This window comes from Papaver somniferum, unplaced genomic scaffold, assembly GCF_003573695.1.
Source record: "Papaver somniferum cultivar HN1 unplaced genomic scaffold, ASM357369v1 unplaced-scaffold_10, whole genome shotgun sequence".
Lineage (NCBI taxonomy): Eukaryota > Viridiplantae > Streptophyta > Magnoliopsida > Ranunculales > Papaveraceae > Papaver > Papaver somniferum.
In genome coordinates this window covers 7,121,302-7,139,936 of record NW_020618825.1, presented here as the reverse complement: position 1 = coordinate 7,139,936, position 18,635 = coordinate 7,121,302, and the positions used below count along the sequence as shown (strand labels likewise).

Genomic DNA, 18,635 nt, shown 5'->3' with positions numbered 1-18,635 from the left:
AATCCATAAAGTACCGGAAAAAATATTCTCCATCAGGATTAAAATTCCAGATTCGTTAAAAACATATATTATTATTATACCATGTTGTGTTTGAGAGTCAAATGCAGATAAAATTAAATTCTCGAGTTGTCATGTTATTGAGAGTCATTGACCATTAAGGACAGTGAACGTTGATCAAGCAATTTTCGATGTTACCACTATATTATTAAACATAAGAAAGATAAATGTACCGAATCTCATTTTGTTTCGTTGCAGGTATTTCATGTCAACAACAATACGCTATCACCTCCGAGGTATTGTAGGCCGTGCAAGGGAGATTTTGTTCCTCGTCTACTTGATGAACTATGATGTTCTCATCAAGGAAATGCTGCTTTACTCTTCTGAAGATCAAACATGAAACACCTAATCGGGAAAAACTGAAGATACATGCTCCTGCAAATTTGGCCGCATAGAGCCTCTTCAGGCATGTCAATTATTTTTAACTAAATCTTGGAAAGATCAAGTAGGAAATTAGTCCAGTTTCTTGATACCGATTCTTTTCGTCCTCACTGAAACTCAGTAACTCCTCTTTTGATACCCGGTTGGCTTGTGATACGTTCTTCTGAGTGCTCTGTAAAGCGTAGGGAAATCTTGAAATAACAGGACAACCGCGATTAGAACACAAATTTAGAGACAAGATAACCTGCAGAAGGTGTTGGGAACGTTTTCACCAAAACATGTAAACAGAGACCACCTGCTCCAGTTATAAGGACCATATTGTTAATGTTAGAAGAACCACATGGAGAAAAACACAATTAATTTGTATACGTGGTGGTCGAGATTACAGCGCTGCATGAATGAAAACATGCTACAAGAATGCGGTCGAGACTTTTTAGACTGATTATTTTCTTCACGTCAAAAAAGGATGCGGTATTTGAAAGTCAAAATTCTTCCAATTCTCCATTGCATATCGAACAGAAATATTAATGATGGAATTTATTAAAATGTTGAGTGGTAGGATGATCACATACATGAAAGAGACATGCACATAACTTGGCTATGATGCCTTTAGCTGCATTTACTGTTCCCTGCCAAGGAATACATTTTTACTTTATATTAAATTTATTATGGGTGTTGAAGATAAGCCAAAGCCATCGACTGAAGGTCGACTTGATTAGTGTCTTGGAATATCCACTTCCTTGCATTCATTTGCATGTCATCAAGATATATAGAAGCCATTGCTGCATGTTGATGATGTTCATCAGATGAGTATTGCTCATCAAAACTTGCACTAGTCATAAACTGATGAACAGTTTCTTCAGGTGGTGTGAAAGACTCATGCTCATGGTATTCTTGACTCATTTGGTTACTTGGTGAATTTTCCGTATTCACTACTCCATGTTCATAGTAAAACATGTTTTCATCATCAGTGGTAGCAGTACTATTATTACTATCATTCATGCAAGTATTGTATGGGTATAACTGTTCCGATAGTATCTTCGATTCATTTAACTGCATATTTAACGCTTCAATATCTTGTGGATATGTAGGAAAATCTCCATAGAACAATTTGTTGTGAATGTCTTGTTGATGAATCTGATCACTGATCGAAGTAGTATTGTTTCCTCCATTAACGAAACCTTGGACTGCTTGTTGCGCTCTCAGTGTCGTTAATTGTTCTTGCAAGCTCATAACCTAAAACACCAAAGGAAAAATGCATCATAAGAAAACGTACGGAAAATGACGATTCAGTTAGATTTCTCATACAATGAATATTCATAAACATGAAGAATGTGCATGTATATGTACATAAATGTATACCTGCTGCTGGAGAGCAAAGATGTGAGCAACAGATCCATATACAGGATCTTGGATTCTGGCTTGAGCTTCGTATGCAATCGTAACAGCAGCTTCACAGCGGTCACCTACCGGGAGATGAGTGAGAAGCTTCGAAACATTGCTTGCACCGAAAACTTTGTGAATTGCCGCGAAGTGTGTAGCTCCTTGTTCATGACAAAAGTAAGGAGCAAAAACACAACCCCTTAAACATTTTCTTCTCAAAAATTTGCAAGCTCCACAAGGAGAACCAAATCCTGTCATTTTTGTTTTATGAAAAGTGAAAAAAAAAACTGTTCTTAGGTTTTGAGGTATGTTTTAGTTGAGAATTTCTTTTGTTGGTAATTAGCTAGCTTGATGAAGTGAAAATACCAAAACCTATGTATGTATATATACTGTAGGTACAGGTAGAGTTGATCATAGTCTAATGAATACTTAATTAAGTTAGGTTTCCTTAATGGGTTACATGGTTGATTAAATTATGTAAACGTTCTTATTTGATTAATTTATGTTAGAATCCTTAAAACTAATGACATATTTTTAAGAGACCGAACAAAAAGGATCGTTATATATAACAATTATTTTCTGAAACTGAATGAAACAAAAGAACTTGACACTATCAGTAATATTGGAAGTACAAACTTCCAGGATCATTGAGAGAAGAACACTGGGGGTAGATTTTTAAAAAGTCCAAAGGTCACGGTTTGTCGGGCATTAGCATAGAAAATAATTGGGGTTGAGTAATCGAACTTGAAATTTGAAAACCGTTGATACCACTAAACTAATTTCTAATTGGAACATTAAGTTATTAGGATGATGACTACTCATGACATAACTTGAGAAGGAAACCCAGTTAATTTTGCGCCAGTAACCGAGGTAAGCGACTTGCATACTTCGGTGAATGTGATTCCCAGAGAGTCTTCATGCTTTGCAAGTAATATTAATTAGGATACAATGTTTTGCAACAGGTGATTAATTATTTAGTGTTTAGCTAAAGGTACCACAGTAACTAGCTAGGTAGGGTCATTCAGCCCGACCGTAAACCTGCTAGTTTGATCCGTCTAGCATTGGCATGCATAAGGAAGTTACTAACCTTGCCTATTTGTGCATGTTCACCGCTCTAGGATCGATCTTAGCTAACTCAGACGATACTTTTTTCAGTGTTTCTTTATAATTATAAACAGATAACATGTATTCTTAGTAAGATTTCTAGTAATTAAGGACACCCATGCATGCTCTAATTAATTACCAAGTACATATGTACTTGTTCGCCACTTATGATATACCATCATGTCCCTATTCCCTAGTAGATAGAAGTGATCCACTAGTATTAGGGCAAAGCTATGTGTGAGTTCATGGGGATCTCTGAGTACTGAGTTTCAAAAATAATTACATTATGGGGATCACTAATTAGTTTAATCTTGATCATCATCACTAATGCAACAAACTATTCTTTTCCTATTAAATCCGCCTGACAAGAAATTAACAGGCGATTTCAAAATGATATATTCCTGAACTCTAACTGAACTCAAAGTACAATACTGTCAGGCCTTATTCTATTATTTGAAGCATAACCATGAAGTTTCTGTTCTTTATTCCATTAACCATGCACCTCTTTATTAGAAAAAATTAAATTTCACAAAACTCAAAATTACTTGATTACTTCCAATATTTACGAACTTCAAAAAAATTTCCAAATCAGGGTAATGGAAATCTTAATTCAAATATCAAAGTTCTAATCATACTGAGAAATGTAGTGTATTTTAGCAACTTTTAGAAAAGTACGTATCTTGGCTAAAATAAATCCTTGAGATTTTTAGGAGCTCGAAGCCGATTCGACTTGCTCTAACCGTATGTCAATATTCGACTAGCATGCAGCATTAAGCTTCATATACTTATAAAATGAATACTTACTTAATTTTGGGTAGAAAAATATGGGTTTGAGATATACATAGAGAAAAATTATTCGTATAAAACTATCTTACAGCTCACTAGCTAATTCCTTCACAAATATTAGCATAAAATAAGTAATGACAAAAATACAAAAAAAAGGAGTCATTTGCTGAAACTAAAACTGAGTCCTGAGATTTCCAAAAAAAGAAAAGAAAATAGAGAGAGTTCAGAGTGCAGCTTGAGTTCAGCTGAATTCAGAGTTATGTTTTAAAGATGTTCCACATAAATGAACCAATGTGAAAGGACAATAATCCCACATCACTAGTTTCCGTATAATGAACTTAAAATATAATATGGAAGGACCGCTCCACTCATTGCCAATTGATTTTGAGTTGGATGCCCGCAGAATTTAACATGGTATCAGAGCTAGGCCCCTACGCGAGGTGTAGGCCGAATTAGTGGCCACCGTGACCGAATGACTGGTTCAATGTGCACCCGTGACCGAATGACTGGTCACTCGTATAACCTGTACGTGGGGTGGACTGTGACCGAATGTCATCTGCACACCCATGACCCACACGTGCGTAGGTTCACGTGTTAGGCCGAACGACTGGCCTTATACGTGAGGGAGGGTGTGAATGGACAATAATCCCACATCACTAGTTTCCGTAGAATGAATTTAAAATATACTCCCTCCGTCCTAGTTTACTTGCCAAAATTGTGTTTTTTTTAACAAAAGTGTACCAAAAAATTACTATATTTCCCAGTAAAATTATCTGATTATCAAGAAAGAAATAAAAATTATGATACAAAAACTTGTATATTAAACAAATGATTTGAAAGATTGATGGTGTATGTGGAAGTAATTTGAATTTGTTTCAAGTTTTTGGAAAATCTTATTTTGGCAAGTAAATTAGGACGGAGGGAATAATATGGAAGGGCCGGTCCACTCATTGGTTTTGAGTTGGATGCCCACAGAATTTAACAACCAATTTATTCAAAACTAACTCCCGCACGCACGGCTAGGTTACAAAAGTTCGTAGTTGGAGAGATACACAACAATAAGTTATTTTCTATAACGAAAAGAATATGTATTCAGAGTTCCTTGAGTTCAGAATATCTTCTGTGAAGTCCGAAAATTAACATGATAAGAAGTCACAAATAGTAACTTAAGAGTTTAAACTGATAACTTGAATAATTAAAGAGTGCACACGATCGAGTAAGAAGATTATGGTACGTACATGGAAGAAAAGGAAAATAAATGCAAGTACAGTAAGAAACTATGAACATATCTCATAGTTTTTTTCCCATTAAACCCGCCTGACAAGAAACCAACTGGCGGTTTCAAAATGATTTAGTCCTGAACTCTAACTAAACTCAAAGTAAAAGTTGTCATGCTTTGTTCTGTCATTATGCATTCATTCTGACTTTATCCTGGAGTTTTCATTCATTATTTGGTTAACCATGCCATGCACCTCAAGATTTCACATTACTCAAAGTAACTTTGGAAATTTACAAACTTCAAAATTGTACTAAATCAGGGAAATGGAAATCTTACTTTCAAGTTTCTAATAAGTTCTAATTATAGTGAGACAGGGACAGGGTGTGTATTTTTGTAACCTTGGACAATGTTCCTTATACCATCAATTTAGGAGCTCGGAATCGATTTGATGTATTGTTTTAACGGTATATGTTAATATAGCACCATCAAACTGCATACATGATAAACTGAGTAGTTAAGTTTATGTAGAAATATGGGCTTGAGACTCGAGTTACAAATATGGGTTTTAAATGGAGTGTAAAATAATATGAAAAATTAAGGAATCATTTCCTGAAATGAAAACTGAGTTCAGAGTTCAGCTTGAGTTCAGCTTAGTTTAGAGTTATGGGATGTAAAGCTGTTGCATATGAATGAATTTACTACCGCGCGCACGGTTGGATTACAAATTAAAATTCGTAGCTTTTTAAATACATGCGTAACCAGAGTAATTAATTAATTAAGCTGCATATTATTGATCAATTCAAATAATTATTTTACAAAGTTAGCAAACAATGAAGATAGTATCAAACGAATGGAACAAAGTATATATATACATATAGTAAACAATATGGATGAGTTTTTTTTTTATATATAAGAATATGGATGAGTTCAGACAGTTCCTTGAGTTCGGGTTGAGTTCAGAGAAAAAAATTTCTGTAAAGCCTGAAAATGAACTTGTAATATACAAGAATAAATAACTCAAGAGCTTAAACACGTGCACACGGTTAGGTAAAAAGATAATCATATGTACTTACATGGAAGAAAAGGAAAACAAATGTAAGTACTGTAATCAGGACATTTTATATCTCTAAGTCCATCATAAATTAAATTAATTACTACTTTTAACCTTTTTCATCAAAGATAATATAAATAGGGTTAATAAAGTACATTTACTTGTATAATAATTAAGTCCATCCATTGTTATTATCTCTACAAATTTTCTTGTAAATATCCCAATTTGTGTAGGACATCATCTTGGTTTCCTGAAGCTAGCATACTATTCGAGTTTTAATCGACTGAATCATTTTCTTAACCTCTAGATGCGTCCGCTGTAAGATAACTGCCAACTGCTACATAACAATTACACGAATTTGGGATGTCAAAGCGAAGTCGTATATTAGTTTCATTTTGGTAGTCTTGATGAACTTCCAATGTAATTATTAAGAGACGCATATTGGACTGCACGCGCTATAACTTCCGAATTTACTTCAGAAAATATAAACTTTTCTATAACCCATTAATAGCGTTTCTCATAGAGCTCGCAAAGCATTCTTTGCTCTCAACATGCATCCGTAACTCCATGGATTGATATAAGGTCCTTTGATCCCTTTGCATTGTCCCGCACAGCCACACAGTATTGGAGCTTCTTTGATCATCTTGCATGATATATTCAATTAACAGGATCCTGCTGTTTTCACTTCCTTATCGAAACAAGTGTAGGAATTAACTTTTAAGAAAAGCTATATATCCAATTCAATTCAGGCTACTTCATAACTAGAAAAAAAAAATTTCTAAAATAAAAACTAATAAACTCTTTCATAGATACACAGATAACTAGAGAGAGCTTTGGCTTTAGTTTCTTTTTTCGGATAATATAAAATTTCATTCAACTGGAGTGCTGAGCTAGCACAAACGATACAGCTGACTTCTGCCTAAAACAAGGAGAGAAAAAAACAGGCAAACAGAGTACATACTCAGAGAGAACCATCTGACATGTTGAGACTAGTTTTTATCGTTTAAAAACGCCTTAATCATTCACAAAATCTGGAAACTTAAAATTGTTTAAAAGACTCATGAACCATGGCTTTAGTTGATCTCTTGCTAGAATAGACAGACACTTTAGAGACAGATGATAATTTCTGAGAAATCGGTGCTGCAAAAGTAGACAAAATAAATAGATTATGAACCTTGCATGTCCTCGGCAATTTCTTTAGCTTAACGGTTAAAAGCTCTAGTTAGGAAAATCGCAAAATAGCATCTAGGAAAATCGAAAAATAGTATTGGTCAAAACAAAACAAAAAAAGAAGAAAAAAAAATTCGCAAAATAGCATCAACTGACGGAACAGGACAACCGCAACTAGATCACAAATTTACAGAAAACATGACCTGCAGAAAGGTGTTCCGAAAGTTTTCAGATAGTCATAAGGACCATATTAAACGATTCAGCAATTATGGAACCACATGGAGAAAAACAACCAATTTGTTTGGTGGTCGAGAATACAGCACAATCTTATATGAATGAGAAGATGCTACAAGAATGCGGTAGTGGAAAGTACAAATTCTTCCAATTCACCATGACATATCAGTGAGATTTATTAGAATGTGGAGTGGTAGGATGATCACATACATGAGTTTGAAAGAGTCATATAACTTCGCCATGATGCCTTTTTAGTTTACTGTTTCTTGCCAAGAAGTACATTTATAGTTTATAATAAATCTATTATAAGTGTTGAAAATAAGGAAAAGCCATCGATTGAAGGTCGACTTGATTAGTATCTTGGAATATCCACTTCCTTGCATTCATTTGCATGTCATCAAGATATTGAGAAGCCATTGCTGCATGTTGATGATGTTCATCAGATGAGTATTGCTCATCAAAACTTGCACTAGTCATAAACTGATGAACAGTTTCTTCAGGTGGTGTAAAAGATTCATGATCATGATATTCTTGACTCATTTGGTTACTTGGTGAATTTTCCATATTCATTACTCCATTTTCATAATGAAACATGTTTTCATCATCAGTGGTAACAGTACTATTACTATCATCCATTGGAAGTATTGTTTTGATATAACTCTTCTGACAATATCTTGGATTCGTTTAACTGCATATATAAAGCTTCGATATCTTGTGGATATGTAGTTGGAAAATCTCCGATGAATATGATCATTTGTTGAAGCAGTAATGTTTCCTCCATTAATGAAACCTTGGGCTGCTTGCTGTGCTCTAAGTGTCGTTAATTGTTCTTGCAAGCTCACAACCTAAAACACCAAAGAAAAAAATGCCTCATAAGAAAACGTATGAAAAATAACCATTCAATTAGATTCCTCATAATCAATATTCTTGAAAATGAAGAATATATATACATATATAGGTCCAAGAGCATAGCTAAGTGGTAGTCCAGCTGGCTGGATTTGGGTAGGAGCCTGCGTCCAACTTTAGCCTATCTAAAAATAATAAAAAAATATATATATTTATATACACATATGTATACCTGTTGTTGGAGAGCAAAGATGTGAGAAACACATCCATATACAGGATCTTGGATTCTAGCTTGAGCTTCATATGAAATTGTAACAGCAGCTTCACAGCGGTCACCCAACGGAAGACGAGAGAGAAGTTTTGAAACATTGCTTGCGCCGAAAACTTTGTGAATTGCAGCGAAATGTGTAGCTCCTTGTTCATGACAACAGTAAGGAGCGAAAACACAACCCCTCACACATTTTCTTCTCAAAAATTTGCAAGCTCCACAAGGAGAACCAAATCCTGTCATTTTTTTTAATGAATATTGACGAAAGAAAGGTTCTTTTTTGGTATTTTACTGTACTACTGTTCTTAGGTTTTATGATGTGAAAATACCATGCTATGTATGTATAAATAGTATCCGTACAGGTAGAGCTGATCATAGCCTAATGAATACTTAATTAAGTTAGGTTCCCTTAGTGGGTTACATTTTTGATTAAGTTATGTAAACGTCCTTATTGGATTAATTTAGGTTAGAATCCTTAAAACTAGTGAAATTGGTAATTATTTTGAAACTCAAAGAACAAAAGAGCTCCAAACTGTCAGTAATTGAAGTACAAACAGAATGAAAAGGAGAGAATACAGGGGGTAGAATTTTAAAGAGTCCAAAGGTCATGGTTTGTCGAGCAAATCAAACTAAAAATTTAAAAACTGTTGATACTGAATTAGGTTAGGTTCCACTAAACTAACTTCTAACTGTTGATACTTAATTAGGTTAGGTTCCACGAAAGTTACTTCTAAGTTATTAGGATGATGACAAGTAGTCATTGCACTACTCATCTAACCCCTATCTTCCCAAGAACGGTGCCAAGTCACTAGGTGCAGTTAATACTACATAAAGATTCTGTTGCTAATAAATCTCGGAAAATTTTTCCTTTTTCCAAAGTTTATCTTTAAGAAAAATTAGTCGATCGGGGTTTAAATGGCCAAGTGTGCAATCATGACATAACTTGAGAAGGAAACCCCAGATAGTCGTCCATGCTTTGCAAGAAATATTAATTAGGATACAATTAAGGTTTTGCAACAGGTGATTTATTATTTATTGTTTAGTTAGCTATTGGATTTTTAAACAATCCGTACTACGGTTATTAGAAGGTAGGATTATTCAGCCCGAGCGTTAACCTGCTAATTTGATCCGTCTAGTATTGGCAAGCATAAGGAAGTATAGTAACCTTGTCAATTTGTGCATGTTCACCGCTCTAGGATCGATCCTAGCTAACTCAGCTGGTGCTTTTTTCAGTGTATCTTTAATTATAAACAGATAAGATGTATTTTTTGTAAGATTTCCAGCTATTAAGTATACCCTTGCATGTTTTAATTAGTGGGAAATCAAATTAATTACCAAGTACATATGTACTTGTTCGCCACTTATGATATAACATCAGGCATCATGGGGATCGCTAATTAACTTAATCTCGATCATCATCACCAACTATTTCTAGTGGGAATACTTTTCCCCATTAAATCCGCCTGACAAGAAGAGATTTCAAAATGATTTAGACCTGAACTCCAACTGAACTCAAAGTACAAGTTGTCATGCCTTATTCTATTATTGTGCATTCATTCTGACTTTATCATTGAGTTTTCATTCTTTATTTGATTAACCATGCCATGGACCTCAAAATTTTCACATAGCTCAAAATTACTTGGTTATAACTTTGAAAATTTTACAAACTTCAAAATTTTACAAACTTCAAAATTTTACTAAATCAGGGAAATGGAAATCTCACTTTGAAATTTCTAATCAGTTCAAATCATAGTGAGACATGGTGGGTAAAATTGATACTTGAGATTCTAATTAATTCAGGAGCTCGAACCCGATTTATTCAATTACTTGTTTTATCCCTATGTTAATTGCATCATAAAACTACATATACATATATTATATATAATTATAAAGTGAGTAGTTAATAATTTTATGTAGAATTATGGGTTTCAGATGGAGTATAAAATAATTAATGATTAACATATATACGAGATTAAGGAATCCTTTTCTAAAGTGAAAACTGAGTTCAGAGTTCAGCATGAGTTCAGAGTTCAGCTTGAGTTCAGCTGAGTTCAGAATGGTGGCCTGTAAAGCTGTTGCATAGGAAAGAATTAATTACCGCGCGCACGGCTGGGTTACAAATTAAAATTCATAGGTTAAATAATTATTTCACTAAATTAGCAAAATATGACGAGAGTCTCAAACGAGTGAAACATAGAATATATAATAAACCAAGAATGTGGCGAGGGTTCAGATAGTTCCATGAGTTCAGGTTGAGTTCAGATTATATTTCTTCTGTAAAGCATGAAAATGAACAAGATTTAATAAAAGAGAATTAATAATTCAAGAATTTAACTAAACTGAAAATTATCCAAGCGTGCAAACGATCGGGTAAGAAGATTATCTCATATTTACATGTATGGAAGAAAAGGAAAACAAATGTAAGTTCAGTAATAATTAAGGACTTGCTTGCGGGCCGATATTGATATGAAAATGGAGTAATTGATTTTTTAGAACTTGCACGGGTTACCACCTGTTAATACTACCACGATTATAATGTTATGTACATGTGATTGCCAACATTAGCAGTCCATCATAAATTAAATAGTTATTAGTTGTATAAGGTGGTTGGATGTATATATAGTATACTTATAGTTGTTGGAGAAGTTATAAGTTTTAATTTATAGATATATAATTATGGGATAGTTGAACTTCATGATAATCACATAATCAATATACAAGAATGGTTTATGAGAAATACCTTATAGCATTAATCCACCGTACACGATCGATCATCTTACTGTAGCCGTAATACCTTGTGGAGGTTTTGGTTTCTCTCTCTTGACCTTAGGCGTAATGAGTTGTTCATTCCTTAGGATACAATAGTAATGGTTATTGTTTCCCTTTCATAGGTAGAGAGAGGACCAAGTTCCTAGGGTTTTAGTTATAACATTAGATCTCGACCGTCCATCAAAGAAGAGATATATTAGGAATCTGACTCCTTATATAAACCAGATGATAGATATTTAGCAATATCCTAGTTATAACCAAGATTCTCACATGGGCCAAATAAAGATAATTAATCTCATAATAAATTATCTTACATTCTCCACTGGTCCATGTGATTATCTAGTAATGGTTAATTGTAGGATTCATAAGGCGCGCGTAATTGCTAAATATATTACATTAGTGGTTAATGTAATACCTTGATTAAATAAGCTACTCATGCGAGTCATAGCGGTTGCACGTTGTATTTTTATCAACATGTTCCCTTCCATGTACCACAACATAAACAACTTACTCAACTAGGCCTTTAAAAGGAGTATCATAATGGTCCAGTGATGTCTATAAAAGAAAGACAATTTCTGTTGACATTAACCCATTCACATAAGTGTATACTGAACATGGATACAGAAATAATTCATAATGACATTAATAAGAGCTCAATAAGTGCTAAAAAATAAGCACATAAGTTAACTGAAAATAACCAATTACTCCTACAGACCTAAGATTTCAATCTTTTCTTAAGAGGTCCTAAAAGGTAATGGTTCATTAAGTGCATATCTGAATGCAATTGTGCTTAAGTGATACATGAACAAATATTGATTCTGAATTTCTTAATTCACGCATATATACTCAAGGTTCATGTGTTTTGTTCCTTTTGTATCATATCGTGCTTTGATGCTGCGAAGCTAAGACGACAAATTTCAGCAATATAGAGACAAACCTTAAGTCTCTAAGTCTCGCAGTCATAAATATTCAAACTAAATTGTGGGACTAGCATTAATGGATTCACTATTTATAGAATCCATACATCCACAAAACTGAAGTCTCAAAACCCAATCAAATCTAGTTGGTTTTGCTAACTAATTATAAGACATAAAAGTTAATATAGTATCTCAAAATTCTGGATAACTTTCCCGTAATTTGTTCTTCGATTCTTAAGGCATTTAGTTAACATATCAACAACTTATTATAAGTTTCATATTAGAATTAAGACGTAATGAAGATTAAATTTATATCTTCTATCCAACATGAAATAAAATTTCTTAAATATGTTATTATCTCAAAATTCTTCGAATATTCGATATATGCCTTATATGATAGCTTTAGTAATCCATATGATATGTATTATCACATGGTAAGCTTCATTGATATCCTTTATTTCAAAAAATTCAGAGATATGCATAAAGTCAAGATCACTACTTGTAGGTAGTATGTATTAACATACATGACCAAGAGTATGTATTTCTCCCACTGATCTTGAGGTATATGTATAAATATGTAATAATTTCATCCAAAACATGAAACATTTATAATTTTTTTGAATTTCATATACCATTATGGGAGGCTGCTTAAATTTCATACTTTGATTTCTAAAAATTGTAGACTAAAATTTATCATTAATAAATGTTATTTTCACATTTGAGTAATGCAACTCTTAAGTCATATTGAGCTACTAATAATACTATGATAATTCTGAATAAGTCTTTATTTGACACGAGAGAAAAACTTATTTATAATCTATGCATCATTTCAATAAAATCTTTTGCTGCAGTTCGGGCTTGATATCATTTAGTTATGCTATTACAATCATGCTGGGGCTGAAAGACACACTTGCGCACAACTGTTGTGTGTCGTTCGTGCAACTAAATAATATCCCGGACTTGACGTTCAACCATTGATTTTATCTCTCATAGCATCAATCCATTAACCAAAATTATTATTTTACACATAATAGTTTGTGAACCAGAAACCGAGTCTTCGCTATTCCATATAAAAATGAAATAAATTCTTGCAGGAAAATCAATGAAACAACATGAAAAAATTTCTTTCAATCTATTTTAAGACCTTCTTAATGCTAGTAAATGTTGTTATGAGGAAATTTCTTTGTTGGAGGAAGTTTTATTATGAAATATAGGATCAACAATTTATGTTCTTTCATTATCTAACATACCGACAATGAGAAGATTCACAATATCTGTAGAAATATTAAATAAGGGATTATCATGACTTCTTTAACAGATATATCCACGAACTCCCACCGATTATGCCATCACTAATGAATTTATATTTTTGGTTTTAAGAAATCTCATAATACTGTTAGAACATTAAAGGATCCCATTTGGATTATTTACGAAAACCAATGAAACAATAATATTTTTCAAATCCAACTTTCATTCTTGGGAATGTAATCCCTCAACTCCAACTGATCAACCATAACTTAAAGGTGGTTTAAACTAGGTTTCCATCCTTTCTACAGTCCAAAGTGTGTCTTTGAAACTGCTTTACACGGAAATCTATTTAAATTACATAGTTGTATGAAGAAAATACATTCATAGATGTCTGGATATTATGCATAACTCATGATGCTTCTAACTATTTTCATAAAAGTATGATTTTTCCTTTTGCTATACACCATCATGCCAAGGATAAGTTGGCCTTGTGTGTTGAACAAAAATTCCAATTTTTGAAGATATTACGCAAAAGATTTAGGATATTATCCTGTTTTGTCATACCTTTCACAATTCACCACCTTTGTCAGACTTTATGATTTTTATTGTCTTTATAATTGGCTCTCAATTTCAATAATGAATGTTCGAGAAAACATCCACGGATTGAGATTCATAATGCAATTGATAGATTACAAAATAACGCGAAAAATCATCAGGTGATAAACAATTTTATCTTCCAAAAATTGGACCATTAAAAGTCTACAAAACAATCATAATCAACAATTAATAAGAACAAAAGTCGAATTTATAATAAAGATAAATGACAATTAAGCTTAAAATAGTTTCATACCTTCAATAGGATTTTACTGTGGGTAAAACCTTATCAAGGAACAAAGTAAGACATGAAAAATATCTATGGATATTTTACATTCTCATAATTCAACATTACGCCTGTTAAATACTACAACTAGAACACCTGTGGGAAACTCACGTCCTAAAATGTATTAACAAACTCGAATAATTCTAAATATGTTCCACCTAATATAATGTAAATTGTAGTCACCCGTGGGTGGCTATTATTTCACATGTATATGAAACATTTAGATAACCTTAATGCTTGTTTAAACTTGTGAACCAAAACTACTTGTGAGCAGCATTGTTCTAATCGTGAAATCAAACTAAGATGACTCAAAACATACAACACTTACAAGATAAGAGTTTAGCATCACTGTGGTGATAACTGAACTATCCAACAAACATGTACAATTGCAAATATAACACTAACTTTTCTTGTGATATTGCACAGTCCCACTGAATGATATGGACATACTTGATCTGACCATAAATTTAGTCGATTATCAACATTTATGAGTAACCCCAAAACACTAATCACAAACATTTATTCAAAAGAGTGTCATAGATATAAATTATGAAAATACCAACGCCCCTTAATTGAAAAATATCTAAACATGGCGAACCTTTATTAACCCAAAACATGCATTAAGCAAATCTGTAAGTATCTTTCAATAATGAAATTTCATTGAAGAAAAATTCTTTGATGTATCACTAGTTTAATTTGATGCAAGCTTAAAAAATCGTGATGAATAAGGGATAGTGGATTAAAATGAAGGGTGTTAGAATAGGAAATGAAGATCATAAATTTTCACAAATATGGAGTAACTTATCCAAAAATAAAATCTCAATTCTATACAGAGGATGCAATAAGTTTCGGATAAAACAACATAATAATATATTCATGAAAATCTGAAAAACAAAATTCATAATGGGTTACTCAACTCGATAATGAGTTAATTTAAGTAAATTTTGTTTTATGCACTTTTAAAAAACAATGAAAAATCATATGTATCATTTACTTAATCATGATCTTTATTTTTATGTCTAAATGCTGTCAAAATTGACACTCAGATTAGAAAAATGAAGAGAAATGACACTAGTAATTAGGACGTAAAAGGATTCAGATCCATAATTTATGACCAAATAAATATCATATCTTTCAGTATTTTCTTAAACATGTGAACTCAAATCACCTGTGGGTAATTTTTGTTTTAATATATTTAAGCAAAACAATACCATAAGCACTTGACGATATAATGGTTATGGTTATGCCATCATCATAAAAATTCGGTAATCGCTAAACCTCACCCTTACGGTTTGGCGAATTTGTGCTTACAATAATATTATGATTATTTCTATGATAAAACACTCTAGTATCACTGTGGCGATACCTAAAGAGTCTCGACATAATATCTTAAGCTCGTAATCTTATTATCAAATAATCAACACCGAGGGAGAACCAACTCAAATCATTTCATAATACACACACAAATTTAATGGTGTAAAAATTAATTTGAATCATAAAATTTGTCATAAAATCATTCGATAAAAATCGGCTTGGATCGTGCAATATTTTCGATAAAGAGGAATCACTGTAAGAGAATCATATTTCGTTAGTAAAATCCATTTCATAATTTCTGAACACTGTCATCGTAATTGGTTTTACTTACAGGGCAGCTGTATTTATCATTTGGTTCTATAAACAAAAACATTTATAAAAACAAAAAAAAAAAAGAAATCAATTGCAGATTTGCATTAATGATTTTTTTTTATGAAGGGTAAGCATAATTATGATTCATTTTTTTTGGGGAAAACTTCTCTACTACTGTTCACATTATCCAACATTAGTGCGGATGCTGAATTAGGTTTATCCCATGAATTTCATTATCTTGGATAGCTTCTTACTACGTACACATAAAACCAAAATGGGTAAAGGCCGCATATGGAGAGACAAGACACAAGACTAAAACAGGTGTACACTTGATGTATGGAACTAGATATAATGACACCGGATAAAACAGTAAGCCGGGTCTGGTCAAATTAATGGTCCGAACTAGATCGGGTAAGAATTAAGTTGGATCGGCTTGGATACTGGATAGAACCGAGCATCAGTTGACACTCTTCAGTTTTCATTTGGTAGGTTTTCATTTTTCAGGGTCACTTGAAGCAAATTGTTAACACTTTCTCACCTATTACTGACAACAATTCATTTGGGCGCATTAACAAATACGAAGACACCCACATGTCCATTGTTAACAATTTAGAGCTACCAAGAAACAACCCGCATGTCCATTTTGAACAAAATTAACTAACCTAAATAAACTACAGGCCTACAACGTCCCAGTTTTTTTTCCAAAATGACGGAATAGATGATCAAACCTAAAAAAAGTTAAAATACTGATGCGGCGGAAATAGGTTGATACGTGATTTGCAATACATATTATTGACGATAGCGATCTATTATGATAACACAAAATTGGTCAAAAAGACCAAAAGTGAAAAATCCTGGGTGAAATAGATTCTTAGCTTTTGATACTGTTCATATAGCCAAAAGTCAGAAATATACTGTTTATATAGCCAATTTGGATATTTCACTCAGGAAAATTAAAATAAAAAAATATGTGTTACCTAAAATACCCCCGAACTTTTTAAACTCTTCTTTTCAAAGAGAATTTCTTTCTCTTTTCATAACTCCTCGTCCCTGAGCTCCTGAGAATTCCTCACCTGCAGAATTCGATCGAAAATTCAGAGCTTGTGTATTCTTTTTTTCATATCTGGTTGATCAATCATGGTGATTAACGATTCTTGAATCGAAGATTATATTACTCCACTTTCAAGTCATCTAATATCATCAACAACCAGTAACACAAATCAGTAAGTTTCAAGTTTCAATTAATCCAATTTTGATTTCGTTTTTGTCTAATTCTTTGTAATGCATATCTGGATATGTCGATTTTGAAGTTTCTTTATCAATTATTATGGGATTTTTGACTATCTTTTGGTTTTAGTTGTTGATTTTGATTATCTAGGGTTCTACTAATAACCAATTATCTTTTGGTTTTAGTTGGTGCATGTAAACGTGATTATTTGTTTATATCCAATCGATTGATTGTTTAAGCCTGCTAAAACAATATACACAGATTCAAACCAAATTGATTAAAGTGATAACAGAAAATGGGCTAGATGATGGATGAAACTAGATGTTAACTGAGATATGAAACTAGATGATGGATGAACTGAGAGATAACCAAATTTCGGTGTTTTGATGTGAACTGAGAGATGGCTATATGATGGATGAACTGAGTGATAACCAAATTTCATTGTTTTGACGTGAACTGAGAGATTCCTATATCATGGATGAACTGATTGATAACCAAATTTCATTTTTTTGATGTGAACTGAGAGATGAAACAAGATGATGGATGAACTTAGGTCTGCAATTTGTTTTCTAAAATATTAATCTATTTGGAACTCAATTTCATCCATCATCTACTTTCATCTAAAACTGGACTTTTGGAGATGCTTTTTTACTTTTGGTGTCTTTTTCAACTAGTCATTTAGATGTGGTTACTGAAAAAGATATGCGTATACATTTAAATACATAGTGGTATATACAAAAAAAAATGGTAAATAGTAGTATGTCAAAGTGAAAGCTAGGCCTTACATTGTATGGATTCATCCTACACTTCAGTTATAGAGTTGTTGCAGAACATGGTGACAAGGTAGTCTGTCTGCCATTTAGAGGAGCTTCAGTTATACATTCATATTCATAAGATTTGTTTTATATATTTATTGTAGATGGATCGTCATTTTCTTTGTGTGGTTATCCGGGGGACGGATGCATGTCCATACCATGTTAATGTGAAGTCAACAGTTGATGAGTTGAAGTCGCGTGTTTGTTCTTATTGGAATAACATTTCACCGGACTCAATTCAGTTTGTATTTGACTATGAGGGAAGAAGCAATGTTGTTAACAGTGATGTGAAGCTCTGTTCTTTCTTGTCATTGTGTATTGTTAACCAGTTGTCTTTCTTGGAGCTTCGTTTATTTGAACGTGTTCCTATTCGTGCTCCTGATTTTGTTCGTGAACCTACTACGAGCGAGTTTCGTTTAGCACCAGACCCCAGCAGAGATCAGTTGGTTAATCCTTGTCATATTCCGAGCAGCAGTAGAATGAGGGAGTTTCGTTTAGCACCAGACCCTTGCAGAGCTCAGTTGGTTAATCTTTGTTATATTCCGAGCAGCAGTAGAAGGAGCGAGTTTCGTTTAGCACCAGACCCTAGCAGAGTTCAGTTGGTTAATCCTTGTCATCTTCCGAGCAACAGTAAAGTTACTACTACATCTACA

At 33.1% G+C, this 18,635-nt stretch overlaps 1 protein-coding gene and 1 pseudogene across 1 annotated transcript; both read right to left on the bottom strand.

Annotated features, from left to right (window-relative positions):
- Positions 1-1,104: 1,104 nt before the first annotated feature.
- On the bottom strand, positions 1,105-2,079 carry LOC113326252 (LOB domain-containing protein 17-like). Its single transcript, XM_026574014.1, has 2 exons — positions 1,801-2,079; positions 1,105-1,674 (listed from the first exon to the last, which is right to left on the bottom strand). Exons 1-2 carry the CDS (start codon positions 2,077-2,079, stop codon positions 1,105-1,107), a joined length of 849 nt encoding a protein of 282 aa, XP_026429799.1.
- Positions 2,080-8,013: 5,934 nt separating this feature from the next.
- LOC113326251 lies at positions 8,014-8,742 on the bottom strand (annotated as a pseudogene).
- Between the last annotated feature and the right edge of the window lie 9,893 nt (positions 8,743-18,635).

Bases quoted from the DNA above. Each gene is read 5' to 3' on its own strand.
- LOC113326252 (XM_026574014.1), bottom strand. From the start codon at position 2,079: ATGACAGGATTTGGTTCTCCTTGTGGAGCTTGCAAATTTTTGAGAAGA. The intron at 1,675-1,800 runs GTATACATTTAT...TTGGTGTTTTAG, and splicing joins TCTTTGCTCTCCAGCAGCAG to GTTATGAGCTTGCAAGAACA.